Genomic DNA, 14,502 nt, shown 5'->3' with positions numbered 1-14,502 from the left:
TCTAACATTTTTTACGTTCACCTATTAAAACATTTTTCACTTCAGCAATAATCTGCCAAGTGTCATCTTTGAAAAGAGATCAAACTTAAGTCTGTGCTCTAAAGCATTCAAGATTTGTGACAGTTTAAGTTGGAAATTGTATTTTCAGGTCTATGCTCAAAAAGTGAATAAATGGATTATAAATACAGCGAAAATATAATTTAGTACCATAAGATCCCCTAAAAATACAAAATATAAAATAAAAAAACATCGAACTAAAATATAGTACATTCATTTCCTTGAAAAAAAAATGAAATTCGGTCATGTTTGACCGACACGCGAAGAGGACCAGAGGTTACTCCACCAAAACTTACTTAAAATAGAGCTGTTAGAGTACGGATATCCTATGCTGTCCTGGCCTGACATCATCCCGACGGAAGGAATGTCTGGAGTTCCAGCATTTGAAAACTGAGCAGTTAAGAAAAAATTAAATCAGGAGATGCATTAACATTGCATTAACGTGTGCGATATGTATAATTTTTAGTGTAGTCAAAAGTACCGACTTCGGTACCAAGTCAGTAATGAAATTTAAAAAATGTGACGCTTTGAGCACTATTGAGTGGAATCATTAACACCTCTGATTGGCCATTGTGTTCACGAGCTCATCGGATATGTATGTGATTGGCTACAATGATCAACGCACGGGCTCGTTTGAGAGCACGACGAAGTGTTTGAAAGTTTTAGCTGATAGGCGCCTGATTTCAAACACTCCCGTGTGTATCTGCGTAAGCGCTCGCTGAAGAGCGTCATTGATGTATATCAGTGTTGCCACATGTACGAAAATTATCGTATTTGTACGATAATTTTGACCTCTGTACGATGTACGATCAATAATGGAAATTATACGATTATACGATACTTGGACATTTCCAATCTGGCAACACTGATGTATATTTACAACATGTTTTTAAAGTGCTGATCATTGTAGCCAATCACAGACATATTTAATGAGTGCGTGAGCATAATGGCCAATCAGAGGTGTTTACGATTCTGCTCAACAGCGCTCAAAGCGCCACATTTTTAACATTTCAGTATCGACTTGGTACCAAAGTCGGTACTTTTGACAACACTAATTTGGTCAATATCACACATCCCTATATATGTTTGTCAGAGACTGAAGCCCAAACGTTACCTTCCTGCCCGCAGGGGACGATGTGTCAGGAGGGGGTGTGCTGTTGGTGATGTTGAGGGGGCTTGAGCCACAACTAGAGGGGGATGAGCCTCTTATCCTGTCAATCATATCAATGAAAGATGAAACCAGATGCAATGTCATCAAGAGTGTGACTCAAGTGCAGATTATTAGGCGTTACACTGATCCGCTCACCTTTGGATCTCCATCACTTCCTCTGCGATCATGCGTCCGATCTTTCCTGCTCCGGGTCTCGTTCCTCCAGGGATTCCGGGAACGGTCTTCCCTGAGCCTGCAGTAGAACAGTTCACAAGACACCGACTGCCGACGTATATCCGTAAAAATCGAAGTGCTACATTCCAGCATTGTAGTCTTCCTTAGCAAACTGTAGTTCTAGCAATCTCTTTCCGTCATATATATATATATATATAAATTCTATAAAGAGTATATATACTCTAATTCATTTTATAACTGTATCATTTCTCTCTTTTAATTCCTTTTATAACTGTTATTTTTATTCCTTTCTATGTAAAGCACTTTGAATTGCCATAGTGTATGATAAATAAACTTGCCTTACCTTGCCTATATACAGTAGTCAACATTTGAAGTGGATCAAAAAAGTTCATCAAATTTGTCCTAAGACAAGAACGGGTATTGTTCAAAATTCTTAAAAGTTTTTGATCCACTTAAAATGTTGACTAATATCTTTAGTGTAAAGGTGGATTGTATTAATATTCTCTTAAACTCTGTCCTGTTGTGAGACATTTCATATTTAAATTTCATATAACATTTCCATCCACTTGGATTACAGTTTTAACATTAACAAATTATTAAGCTTAATGTATGAATGAAACGGGTAAGATAAACTGAATGTGTTTTAAATATACAATAACTAGGTTTATATATTTATCATCAATAAATCCCATTTGTTTCAGTCTATGCAATTACATGAACTAATTGAATATTGCTTGCTCCACAGTTTTTATTTGATTTATTTGAACATTTTAACTGATTAAATAAAATCGTTTTAACAATGAATGCATATATGCTGATTCTAGGCAATGCATTTTGAAAATATGATTATTTAATGATCATTTTAAAGCTAGCCATATAAATGAAAGTGGTTTTCTTTTCCATTTATTGGTGTTGCACACAGCACTGCATACACAAAAACGTGAAATATTCTTGTAAGTTGGCTTTTAGTGTTATCAGCAGGACAGGCAGCCACAGGTTCCCGACCACAGGGTCATGACATGGTTTAACAGTCACTCGTTTATGTGCTGCGTAAATGAGATCTGCTTACCGTCCCCGGCTGTAAGGACACTGTCCATACTCTGAGGGGAAGCAGTGAGCTGAGGATAGTGAGGCTCTGCTCCCGCAAGTGAACCGCCCCTGAACACACACATCAGTTCAGGTCAGTAAACCAAACCGTCAGAACATCGATATCATGTTTTATTAGCATAGAGATTTTGTTAACTTACGAGACAACTGTATTAGTTGAGACTATGTATTCTACTTCTTTGGTCCAAGGGTTCATGAAACTGAACCATCGACTTCTTAAAGTTATAAAAGAACCATCTTTAATCTTGAAATTGTAACAGTTAGTGTTGATCTTCTCTCTCATCTGCAGAACTGCAAACAAGAGACGTACAGATCAGAAATCATGACACGAGTCTGGTCACGCTGCACTCAGGAAAGCGCTCTATTGTTACCCTGTCTATGGCATTCAGCAAGATGTCCGATGTCATCCTGATGGAAATACTCGTAGAAAGACGTGCCCAGCATCTCTTGAGGTAGATAAGCAAGAATGGCCGTGGCCCTGAAATGAAAAGAGGAATCTTTTACACACAGAGGAGCACAAGTGTTTTTACAGTGCTTGCAATAATAATATCATGCAAACATTTTTCTACTCCACAATTTTCTGCACTTTCTTAAAGGCAGGGTAGGCGATTTGTTCAAGAAACACTTTTTTGTTATGCTGATTGAAAGTCTCTTCACATCCTGATAGCAATAACTAAGTTAAAGGGTTAGTTCACCCAAAAATGAAAATTATGTCATTAACGACCTCATGTCGTTCCAAGCCCGTAAGACCTCCGTTCATCTTCGGAACACAGTTTAAGTTCTCATTCATGTCCTTCTCTCTGGGCCTCGAGTGAGTTCACGTAGTGTTTTTGCGTAGCGCGTCTGTGTTGTACATTACACGCATCACACATGATCAGCGTCGGCCAATAGTGAGCCTACGTGTGACGTACAACACAGACGCGCTACGCTTAAACACTACGTGAAATAGCTCGAGACCAGAGAGAAGGAAATGAATAGTGGCATAAAGTCGTTATTTTTGTTTACTTTTTGCGCACAAAAAGTATTCTCGTCGCTTGATAAACTTAAGATTGAGCCACTGATGTCACATGGACTACTTTGATGATGTCTTTATTGCCTTTCTGGACATGGACAGTATGCCGTCCATTGACTTTCAATGGAGGAACAGAAAGCTCTCGGACTAAATCTAAAATATCTTAAACTGTGTTCCGAAGATGAACAGAGGTCTTACGGGCTTGGAACGACATGAGGGTGAGTCATTAATGACATAATTTTCATTTTTTGGGTGAACTAACCCTTTAAGTGGTCTAAATGTATTATATACATATATACTGTATATTATCTGTGGAAGGAGTAGGACCATAAAATGTCCAATCATTGTATTCGGTAAACAAAGCAGCAAATCCTTCTCCATTGTTTTGGTTCTTGTTCTAAACTTTGCATACAATGGCGGATCCGCTACTTTTCTTCTATCCCTCAGAACGAATGTCCTGTAAATGATTGCTGCCCTCTGATGTCTCATGTCTATTAGTATAAAAAAGCAATTTAGTATACTTTGAAAGCTGTGCGGATACAACTGTGCGTGAGACGGAGCGGAACACGGAAAATGAAGTATACCTGTGCCTTAAGACTCCACAGGTGCAGTTGGCATTCAGTATAAAAGGCAAACTGTTCTGTTGTCACAGAGGCATTGTGCAGTATTTTTAGGTGCAGTATGTGTCCTACATTTCAGCCTCTAGCCAGGTCATGACCTGGGTCATTTATCCATTTCTATATTTGGATATTGATTCGCATTGTGCTCACAAAACCAAATCACGCTAACAAAACTGTCACTCTAACACCAGGATTAGTCATACGGTCACAATGACCACCAAACGTTTGATCCCAAATCCATTTATCCATCAGTAGACAAAACAAACATCTCCCAAACAATAATCCATTTTACCTAACAGTTTACGTAAACTTAGGCTCTGTTTACACCTGGTGTGGTGCGTTATGGTCGATCGGATCGCAAGTGGACGAAGCTAAATACAGGTGTAAACGGGGTCTAGAGCGTTTTCATCTTGTTCACTTTCAACCACTTCCAGAGGCAGTGGAAAACACATTCTGAGTGTTTGCTTTCGTGGTGTAAACGCTCATGTGATCGAATGTGTTCAAACAGCCACAAAAGAACGTCTCTGTCTACTGACTTAATACATTATGGGAAGTGCGCTAACCAGTCAGGATTTAAACTTTGTTGACTGGAGACCCAAGTTTGGTCTAGAGACGAAAACGTACCAAGCACAGTGTTCTCTCACCATTCCTGATTTCTAACACACACTCACAGTGTTCGGCAGGTCTGTTAAACGTACATAAACGTAGGTTTTTCCGTCGTCTTCAGTCGTGTTCATATGTAACTTGCGCAAGCTTATTTTGTCCATTAGATTGAAAGATCTGAAAAGCCCACACAATTACCCGTCCTTAGACCCTCCCCTCGAAGAAGTCAGGACAGAAGTGGATGAAAGTGGACAAAAAGACGGATTAAAACACCAGGTGTAAACGGGAATGTGTCTCCCTCGTCTACTTGTGATCCAATCGACCAAAACGCATCTTAATAACAGGTGTAAACAGAGCTTTACATTCATGTAATTTAGAATCTGGAAAAGTATACCGTATTATATAAGCCATGTCACATGTTGTAGTGCCTTGGCATTGTTTAGGATCATTTAACCTAGTTAAGGTGCGGTCACATTTACTGCAGCTCTGCAAAAGAAAGCAGGCCATCCAAAGTCATTCCTGCCAGCTAGCAAACGAACCAACCCTAAATAACTGCTTTCCAAACAGCCTCTTTATGGACATTTTTTTTAATATTGAAGTGTAGTGCTGTAGTTTCTATCTTCACTGCCATACTAAGAGGCTTGCTATTGGTTGGCGCTGCAAAAGTTCACCAAACTTTTTACTGATGAGACATTCGCATATGGCATCAGGCAAAATTCTTCATTGCACATATTTGTATTTTGCTTGTGAAGTTCTGCCGGGCAACGGTAAATGCGACCACACCTTTAAACTGCAACCATACTTCATGTTCAGGAGTCACCACTTGCCTTTGGTCCACAAAAACAAACTTCCCATCAATGGCATGGCGCGAGACATACTCTGTCGGCTTCACCCGGATGTCTCCATTCATAGGTTGGGGGACAATATGAGGATGTAATCGGCCAATGGCCACTAAGCAGCTGAGATTACAGCCTTCATTATCAGGCTCATTGTCTTCATCTAAGCCCATCTTAATGGGCGGCCAGCTCTTCAGATAGCCCGTGCTGTGGATGGTGCAGAAGCTCTTGCGATCGGCTACAGGGACAACAAAAGCAAAAGTTATAATGAGGAATCGTTGTCTTTGAATATTTAACAATATTCAAAGTAAATGAATAACTGATTTACCATTCTTTTTGGAGCAAGTCGAGGGGAAATCCTTTTCCTCCATTTTGACGAGGGACCTGTTGCACTTCATTCTGCAGAAGAAGGAGCGTCTGGAGCCCGAGCACAATCTGGAGGGACTAGGGGCAATGTCTGTCCTGACTCGCAGCCCGGCTGAGAAAGTAACGCTCTGTCAGATCATATTCAAAACTGGTAAAACTGGTGAAATGTATGTAGTTAAAGGCTGGAATACACTACTCAACTTTAGAACAGATTTTTGCTGAAAGTCAGAGCCAGTCTGCAGATTTTGGGTAGTCATAGTTGACAGAAATTTTTTGTGCCAATTTTAGAGCACATATTGTTTTTATTTTTCATGCATCTCTTAGAAACGAGGCGCGTGTTTCTGTGTGAGTTTATTGTGTTCGGAACAACTTGAGCGTGTGTAACCATTGCCAAAAATATGTGCTGCCTAGTGTTTTACAATCTGTTCTGATTTTAAAAGCCCTCTAGTTTACTGTTTATTTGTATAATGCTGTATTTAAGGCCTATAGCTAAGTACTAACTTACTTTTAGCATCAATGAGTCTCTCCCGTGGTGCTGTGTCAGATGACGAGAGCTGCTCTTTGACTTTTGCAATGTCTTTTGGATGCAAATAATCAAACAAACTCTGGCCAATCAGGTCATTCTGTAAGATGGGGAGAGAGCAGCAGGCAATATGAGTCACACACTGACTTCTGAGTCATATCATGGATGTTATGAAGCATTAGTAGGCCTTACCTGACTGTAATTTAGAATTTTGTAGACAGACTCTGACACAAAAAGGATCTTTCCCCGATCACAGCCCACAACGAATAGAAAACCATCAGCAGCCTGAGGCCCAGAGTGAATCACCAATGAATCACAGCCAGGGATTATCACTCAGTATAACACAAAAAGACACATTTCTTTAGGTCACCTACCCTTAATATTAAGTGCTTCAGCTCATCGTCTGATAAAAAGGCTGGCTTGTAGTTAGCTTCAGTATAAGGGTTTGCAGCACCTTAAAAAGACAGTAAAAAATAAGCATATACTGTACATGAGTAATCGATTAGTACTTGTAAGAGTATGAGACACTTGCGTTCAATTGCAAAACATCTGGGTAACCCCTGGGCCCAGACAAACTTTACGTTCTTTCTTGAAACTTTTGTATTCTTTCGCAAAAGTACTGTGTTACTGGAGAAACTTTGCATTCACTCACAAAAGTAGTATTTATATGAATATTGTAATAATCATATAAATAATATCAGATATAATAAAACACATCATATAATGAAGTTATTTTACATTGCAAAACAACTTTGCATAATAATACCCATTTAGTGCATACTGCTCATTTAATCTTTTCACTCAGTTTGTTTTGAAACCATTATTGATGATATAATGTTTGTGAATAAAATGTCAATGTCATACTCTTTCTTTTTAACTTATATTTTAACTTTTGAAATCACTTTTATGTTATTGTACTTGGCTACAAATCTACTTGAATGCACATGTCTAGAATTAAGATTACATTTAAAGTCCCAGCCAGGCCATAATGGCACTATGGGAATGACAGTGTGAACCTCACCTCGAAGTGTTTTCATATGCTGGACTGCCATGCGCAGCACAGTGAGTTTATCCAGTTTGCGGGACATGGCGTTGCAGGTAGGCACTAATGAAGCCAGCTCATCAATAAAGCTGTTCATCTTGTCTCTGCGTCTCTTCTCTATCTGACTGTGAGCCTCCCTGTTGACAACCAAGAGTCCAAAACAATGTTACAATTGGAAAAAAAATGGCATATGATCTACAACAGGCTTTATCCACTAATAATAGTAAAAAATACAGAAATCCTCTGATTTACAGCACCTTGCATTCTTAATCTGCTGGTCGACCCTGTTGAGAGAAAAATGATAAACTTGACATCTGGGAAATTAATCAATCATGTAAGCTAAATATAAACACCACTTACAGATGAACCATTTTATTTTGAAACTCTCTCTCTCTCTCTCTCTCTCTCTCTCTCTCTCTCTCTCTATATATATATATAGTTATTTGCTACACTGCTGCTTCTGCAGAACAAGAATGGACTTGCTTCTGCTAATAGATACACGGACATGCTACTATGAGCATGTAAGAAATGCTGCTTCGGCATGAATAGACATACATAAATCCTGTAGCAGATCTAGGCAGGTGGAGCTGGGGGAGGTGGAGGGTTTCAGAGCAACTCTGGTCTAGCCTACAGCAAACACTGAACCAGACTATTTAAATGCTGAGCAAGCAATCTCATTGGCTGAAGAATCAGCAGAGGCCAATAAGCTTGTGCCATGTACATAGGCAGAGGGTGAACCAACTCCTGGACAAAGATAACGAGATGCGCTTCCCTTTTAAAACACATTTAAATAGATTTCCATTAAATAGTTTCAATGTCACAACCTACACAACCCTTCATAAATAATCATGATCAATTATTTGCTATTAAAGCATCTACGTTCACAAACAACTGTTCATTTTAACAGAAAAGCACTTGACTTAAACACCTCTGATTGGCCATTGCGTTCAAGAAATCAACAGATATTTTTGTGACTGGGTACATTGCTCAACGCCGCAAAAACATGTTGTAAATAGAAACCTTTTACGTTCTCCAAAGCGAAAGACAGACACGCACTGGATTGCTTGCCAAATCTGTTTCGCCAATATGCTATTATTATGGAGTAAACTAATCGTAGACCAGCAGTTATGTAGCCTAGAAATCTAGACCTCTAAACCTAGCGGCAGCAAATTTTATTTTGCAGCCGGTGTCGTCTAGCAACTCTCCGTTGGCTTGCGAGCTGAAAAAAACAAACTCTAGTCAGGCCAATCACATCGTGTATAGAGTCGGTGGGCGGGCTTAACATAATGAGGGCAGAGTTGTGACGGTTCCGCGTGAATTCCTTGCTACTTGAAAACAAAGAAGAGCTGCTGCTGCTGGCGAACAGCGGTCTTTCGAATCGGCTTTGGCCGCGACTCTCCAAAGACTTGGAGAGTCTTGGAGTTTGGAGAGTCTGAGACTTGGAGTTAAGCTTTACTTTGAGAAAAGAACAAAGAACGGCACTGAAGTCATTCATAAAAAAGGAAGATGTGTTCGGAGTTTTGCCGACCGGATACGGCAAATTTTAATCTATTAACTAGCTCCGCTGGTGGGAAAACGCTCTGGTTGGTTGTAGCGCTATCCTATTGCGTGCAGGGGGAATTTGAAAGACATCTGTTTATCCCGCCCCTCGGATTGAGCCCTGCCAACGGTTAAAGCTAAGCTTTGCCCAGCCTTACACACACTCCACCTATGGCCATCCAGTAAATGATGTGATTGCTTGCAGATTATATGTAAAGGACCTATCAGCCTGTGCCATCTAGAGTTTCATGACTGAACTATATACATCACATGTGATCTCAGACATTTAGACCATACTGTGTGTATATATGAGATACACATATCTTGATCAATAATTCAGCTTACCTTTCAAGTTGTTTGTCATTGTCTGCGTCCATACTGTCCCTAAAAAAATTAACAGTAAACAAATACATTAGCTAAAATAGTTCAGGAGTCAACCAATATAAAGTACTTTGGATTAAAACGCATGAAAGTCAAAGTAGTTAAAAGGACAACATATTTCTCAAAACCTCAAGTAATCATTTTACACTTACTTGTTAATTGTCAATATAGTTCATAAATGATTAGGTTATGGGCACATCTTATTAATTTCCCATCATGAAATGTCATTACAAGGATCCCACAATATGGTACCAGAAACAATATACTATGACTTGATATGATATAACTTCTATTTCGCGCACCATCAACTCCAGCTTGGTTGTTTCATAATGGCTGGTTTCATAACTGACCAGAATGAGAGAAACATTACACGCTGTTCACCTGAGGGCTTGACACTGTGATAACATCTACTGCCTTTTTCTTCTTTTCTTTTTTTTCTGTTGGTTAAGTAACTTTTTAGTTACCCGAACCCCTATGACCTCAATTATTTACTTAAAGTAATGCCTACGATTTTAAGCCACATACTGCATCAATAAATATAATGCATCTGTAACAATTAAAATATCATACTTTTAATAAGTACATGCCAGTTTTATTAAAATAAAACCTCTTGTTGTTTACAAACCCTTCAATGGGAAACCATGCATTACATGTTATTTTTAAAAAACCTCTCAGCTGCATAAAATAACTGCTATTTTGCATGATATTTAGACACTGAAACAGTTATTAAAACGGTGAATTCACTAAGAATTAATTGTGACTAAATTGTGCTAATAGTGTTGATTACGTGCACACGCTGTTGCGTAGTTTGAGCACCTGATTAACAAAAACAATTAATACATATCAGATAACAGCACAGACACTATATCAGTACTGCAGACTACCATGATCGACATCAGCACACGGAGAACAAACAGCAACAATCCAGGCACATTAATCGGATCTTTAATATGCAGAAAGCGGTCTTGTCCATCAATTGATGAATAACTATGATAGGTATAGAATGTTCTCGAACATCTCTTATGAATGAAATTCTGTTAAGCGATACCGTTTACCTCTTAAGGATCATCTATAGTAAGTCAAATTTGAGCTGAAATCGTTAACTTAAAGTCCCCCTGTGGGGACTTTAATCATTAAAAAATCAAGTTTTTAATGTGGCAACATAGCGGGTGAATTATGTATATGATGTATATTACGATGTTATGATGAACCATATGCCTTTCTCCACTGACGTTCCAAGTGTTTTTAAGGATGCTGATTTTTAGAAGGTACTCTGAGATGGCGAACGGGAACATGGTTTGTGTAACATTAGCAACGCAATATTAGCTGTTTTATAACGTAATCAAGCCAAAGATATTGAATTACTGTTATATGTCCTATGTTGTAGAGAGCGATACATAGAACGCATTACCATTCTGATACATCGACTTGTAGGCGACCATGTATGAGTGAGTGGAGGCCGGGCTCATTTGCATATTCATGGTTTTGCGTATACTAAATGAAGCAGGAGTTACATTCAAGCTATTTTAAGGCATGAATAACATGAGGCATGAGTACCACCCAGTAAAAGGGGACTGTGGGTGCTGGGAGGATAAGACGCAGGTTTTGTGCAGAAATACTTGTTTGGTGAATTTGCCCCTAATTGTGTAATTGAGTCTGATAGTTTATTTGTAAAACATCGAATGCCAGTTCAATGGTTGTGGGTGTTTAATTAGTGACTTTATAGGGTGTGTTAACACTTGGCAGGTTTGGTTCGATTAAAACGAACTCTGATGCAATTGCTCCGTTAGTGTGGATAAAATAATTGTGAACGCTGCCACTCAAACCCTGGTGCACACCAAACGACTGAAATATTAATGCAGCACAGAGTAAAGACATCTAAACGAACAAAAAACAGGACATGATGTCTCAAGATGTGACCCTAAAATGGCTCTTAAGCTCTTCATGAGTTATCAGCTGGTAAAAATACCATCATTTGTACGCACATACGTAATGTGCCTACAATAAGCGCTTTTAATTCCAGTAGCATTGGTTTGGATGTTCGGTAAGTTCCATCAGAAAAATATGTCATAAAAGCTGTTTTTTTGTTTTGTTTTTGTTTTGTATCTTAAGGCTCAGTGTTAAAAATGGCAGTGTGAACAGCAAGTGAACCAGGACTAAACATATAATCTTTTTTTTTTTTGGGGTCCGGACCAAAAGAACCAAGAGAACCAGACTACACACATAGTTGGCATGCATGGTCACAATTTTCACCCTTGAAAAATCTCTCATCTCTCTGCATGAAGTGAGAATTTGGATATCAAAGGTGCTGGAATACATTTGTCTTGAAGTACAGACTGGACAGCTTGACTAGTTAGCATCTCTTCATCCATACTCACTGACCGTTCACTCTCAGGGTATTGTGTGAGCTGTGAGTTTGGGATGAGGAATCTCATCCATGAAGCCTCAGATCTAAGAGGATAAAATTGGTATTTTTCTCAAAATCAAATGGGTGAGTTGATACAGTTTTTGTTTTCTTTATTTAATTAGATGAATGATGTGCCTGTTCTCAAAGAGAGGCACAAACACTTACAAAAAGGTACTCTGATAGTACCATGGTTTAGTGTTATGTTTCAGTGATGATAGCAATATGTCATATATCATGGTAGTGTTTTATACTGTTCATGCACCACGGTATGCCATGGTTAAAGCTTTTTGTAATGGAATAAAATAAATAATAAATTGTAAAATGAAAATCATTTGGATGTTTTGATACTCACTCAAAAGAAAAACCTTCGATTCTGTGAAAAAAAAAATTGACAAAATCAATTTCATATAATCTCATATTAAAGGAATAGTCCACCCAAAAATTAAAACTGTCATCATTTACTCCCTCATGTTTAAAATCTGTATAACTTTCCTTTTCAGAGCAAATTTTTCACTGAGTGTATTTAGTAAATCCTGAGAGTATAGTTTTTAATGCCAAAAGAAGGTTTGCGCTGGTGCAAGCTGTTAGTAAATCTGGCCCTTAGTTTCTTTCAAAATTTGTATCATATTTTAAAGTTGAATGCCCTGAATTAACTAAACATTGGTTCTTATATCTCATCATGAAACAGAGTTAGAGGATCTGTTAGGAATCGCTCTTACTGATAGTCGGTGATGCTGCCCTTCCTCTTGCGGCTGTAGTCCATGCCTGGCGTTCCCATGGAGCTGCTGATCAGGTCAGTGGAACTGGGAGACATGAACTCATTCATTGTGGAGGAGATGTCCATTCTTTGGTCTGCCATTAGATTATCTACAAAATACAAACATAAATGTAACCCCTTTGTTTCTTGTATTCTGTTATTGTGAAAACCATATTGAAAGGCATCTGATCATTTCACAAACATTACCCTCGGTTTCACAGACGAGGCTTAAGCTAGTCCTGAACTAAAATGCATGTTTGAGCTGTTTCAACTGAAAGCAACTTGCACTGACATATCTTAAAATATGTCAGTGCCTGTGTTTTGTCTCAAGTAATCCAGTAATGTTTTTTTTCTTTCTTTTTTTTCTAAGGCATGTTTATAAAAGCTACTTAAATGCCCTAATTGAAAGGCCTAATCCTGGCTTAGTCCAGCCCTGTCAGTGAAACCAGGACTTAAAGTTCAGAGTTTTGACATATGATAATTAAATACCTAATACAAATAATCCCTTAAATCTGAATTTCATTATTTAAAGGAGCAGAAATTAGAAATATGAAGGTAATGTTCCTTAAACTCACCACAGAGATAGACGAGGGCTGCTCTTCCTTCACCATTTCCCAAGGCTGTCGGATGCAATCCTCCTCTGCAAGAGAACAGAGATGTGGTAAAGAGGGAAATCTAATCTCCACCCAGACAGAGCTTGAGCATTTCATAACCTGGACACAAGAGAGGGGTATGGATGATGTAAGTGAGCAGACAGCAGCTCCTGAGTGTCTAAATGTCAGAGGAAAACAGTGAAAATACGTTATTGTATTCTTTTTAAACCTGGAAATAATCCAAGTTACAGCCTACTGTAACTACTGTAACATGAATGTCAGCAGAGACTGTGTCAACTAGATAATAACCTGTGAAGCCCTTGTCAACATGACAGCCATCAGCCATCCTATGGCTCGTTGCAAGTTATTTGAGCTTATTTAATAAAGATTGTATTGAGCATCTCTCTGCTTTTGGGTCATAACGGAAAGGAGTAGCACGCCCCCTCCCCAAATAGCAGAGACTGGGGGCAGCATGTCCCCTTACAGGAGGAGAGTAGCAGCAAAGGGTGCTCTTCTGTTACAAGCAGTGGAGAAGGGCAACATGCTCCTTTAAATGCAGGTACCAGAATGAGCTTAAGGCAACAAGCATTTTGCTAAGACCCGAAAGGCTTAAGCAACAAGCATGTTGCCAACAATAACCGGAAAGCCTCAAGCAACAAGCATGTTGCCCTTCCCCAGATGCAGGGGCGTAGCCAGGACTTTTTTCTAGGGGTGGCCAGTTAAGACCCAGTGATTTTATTGGGGTGGCCAAAATAAATAAATCTTGCTTTAAATCTAGAGAAAATCACTTAACATGCATCTAACTGTAATCGTGTATAGCCTGCATGGACAACGCTACTTAAAACGGATGTGAATGGAACACATAAAACGGATTTCGTGTAACCGCATCTCAAAAACAGCACTGGTTAAACACTGGATCATCGTTCCTATAATGATTGCATTTTTGTCTGATATAAATTATCTTCCATAGCCATGGACAAGGATCTCTGACACAAACGCGATCAATCACCAGTAGAGCTCCTTGAGTAGCCTATAACTGATTAAACGACTTAGTCATCAGTAAACATAGCAAAATAATGTTTAAAGTTTTTTTTAAACATAATTAAATATGCAACAGCGTGTTCATTTATATTTTCATTGCAAAGTACAAATGCAAATGGCTGCGCATTTCTTTGTGCTATCAACAGGATATGTGAGTAATACAGCCTACTGTGTGTTTGAGAGCAGGGTATAACCATGTGTGATATTTTTTTAATTTTGTTGACTATAACCTTAAGTTTTTTTCCATTCCATTTACGATTCTTTTCCATTATT

General features: G+C 38.7%; 1 protein-coding gene across 9 annotated transcripts in view; it reads right to left on the bottom strand.

Moving 5' to 3' along the window:
* The window catches only part of bmal1b (basic helix-loop-helix ARNT like 1b), a 28,209-nt gene that overhangs the window by 1,141 nt on the left and 12,566 nt on the right, over nucleotides 1-14,502 (bottom strand). For 2 of the 9 annotated variants that reach the window (XM_081359501.1, XM_081359504.1), the window contains 18 exons: nucleotides 13,171-13,235; nucleotides 12,558-12,705; nucleotides 12,191-12,211; nucleotides 11,814-11,882; nucleotides 9,396-9,434; nucleotides 7,769-7,795; nucleotides 7,491-7,648; nucleotides 6,844-6,923; nucleotides 6,662-6,754; nucleotides 6,452-6,569; nucleotides 5,909-6,058; nucleotides 5,572-5,818; nucleotides 2,881-2,987; nucleotides 2,650-2,800; nucleotides 2,472-2,560; nucleotides 1,364-1,460; nucleotides 1,172-1,268; nucleotides 354-447 (listed from right to left, as the gene is read on the bottom strand). In XM_081359501.1, the coding sequence (XP_081215627.1) occupies nucleotides 354-447; nucleotides 1,172-1,268; nucleotides 1,364-1,460; nucleotides 2,472-2,560; nucleotides 2,650-2,800; nucleotides 2,881-2,987; nucleotides 5,572-5,818; nucleotides 5,909-6,058; nucleotides 6,452-6,569; nucleotides 6,662-6,754; nucleotides 6,844-6,923; nucleotides 7,491-7,648; nucleotides 7,769-7,795; nucleotides 9,396-9,434; nucleotides 11,814-11,882; nucleotides 12,191-12,211; nucleotides 12,558-12,705; nucleotides 13,171-13,235 (1,850 nt within the window). Of the gene's footprint in view, nucleotides 1-353; nucleotides 448-1,171; nucleotides 1,269-1,363; nucleotides 1,461-2,471; nucleotides 2,561-2,649; nucleotides 2,801-2,880; nucleotides 2,988-5,571; nucleotides 5,819-5,908; nucleotides 6,059-6,451; nucleotides 6,570-6,661; nucleotides 6,755-6,843; nucleotides 6,924-7,490; nucleotides 7,649-7,768; nucleotides 7,796-9,395; nucleotides 9,435-11,684; nucleotides 11,792-11,813; nucleotides 11,883-12,190; nucleotides 12,212-12,557; nucleotides 12,706-13,170; nucleotides 13,309-14,502 lie in introns of those variants that run through there. The other 7 variants (XM_081359505.1, XM_081359503.1, XM_081359502.1 and 4 more) reach the window with 4 other exon arrangements.

Source organism: Scardinius erythrophthalmus (assembly GCF_964197995.2).
Source record: "Scardinius erythrophthalmus genome assembly, chromosome: 2".
NCBI lineage: Eukaryota > Metazoa > Chordata > Actinopteri > Cypriniformes > Leuciscidae > Scardinius > Scardinius erythrophthalmus.
The sequence above is the reverse complement of the archived record's forward strand: the minus strand, read 5'-3'. Positions and strand labels throughout refer to the sequence as shown.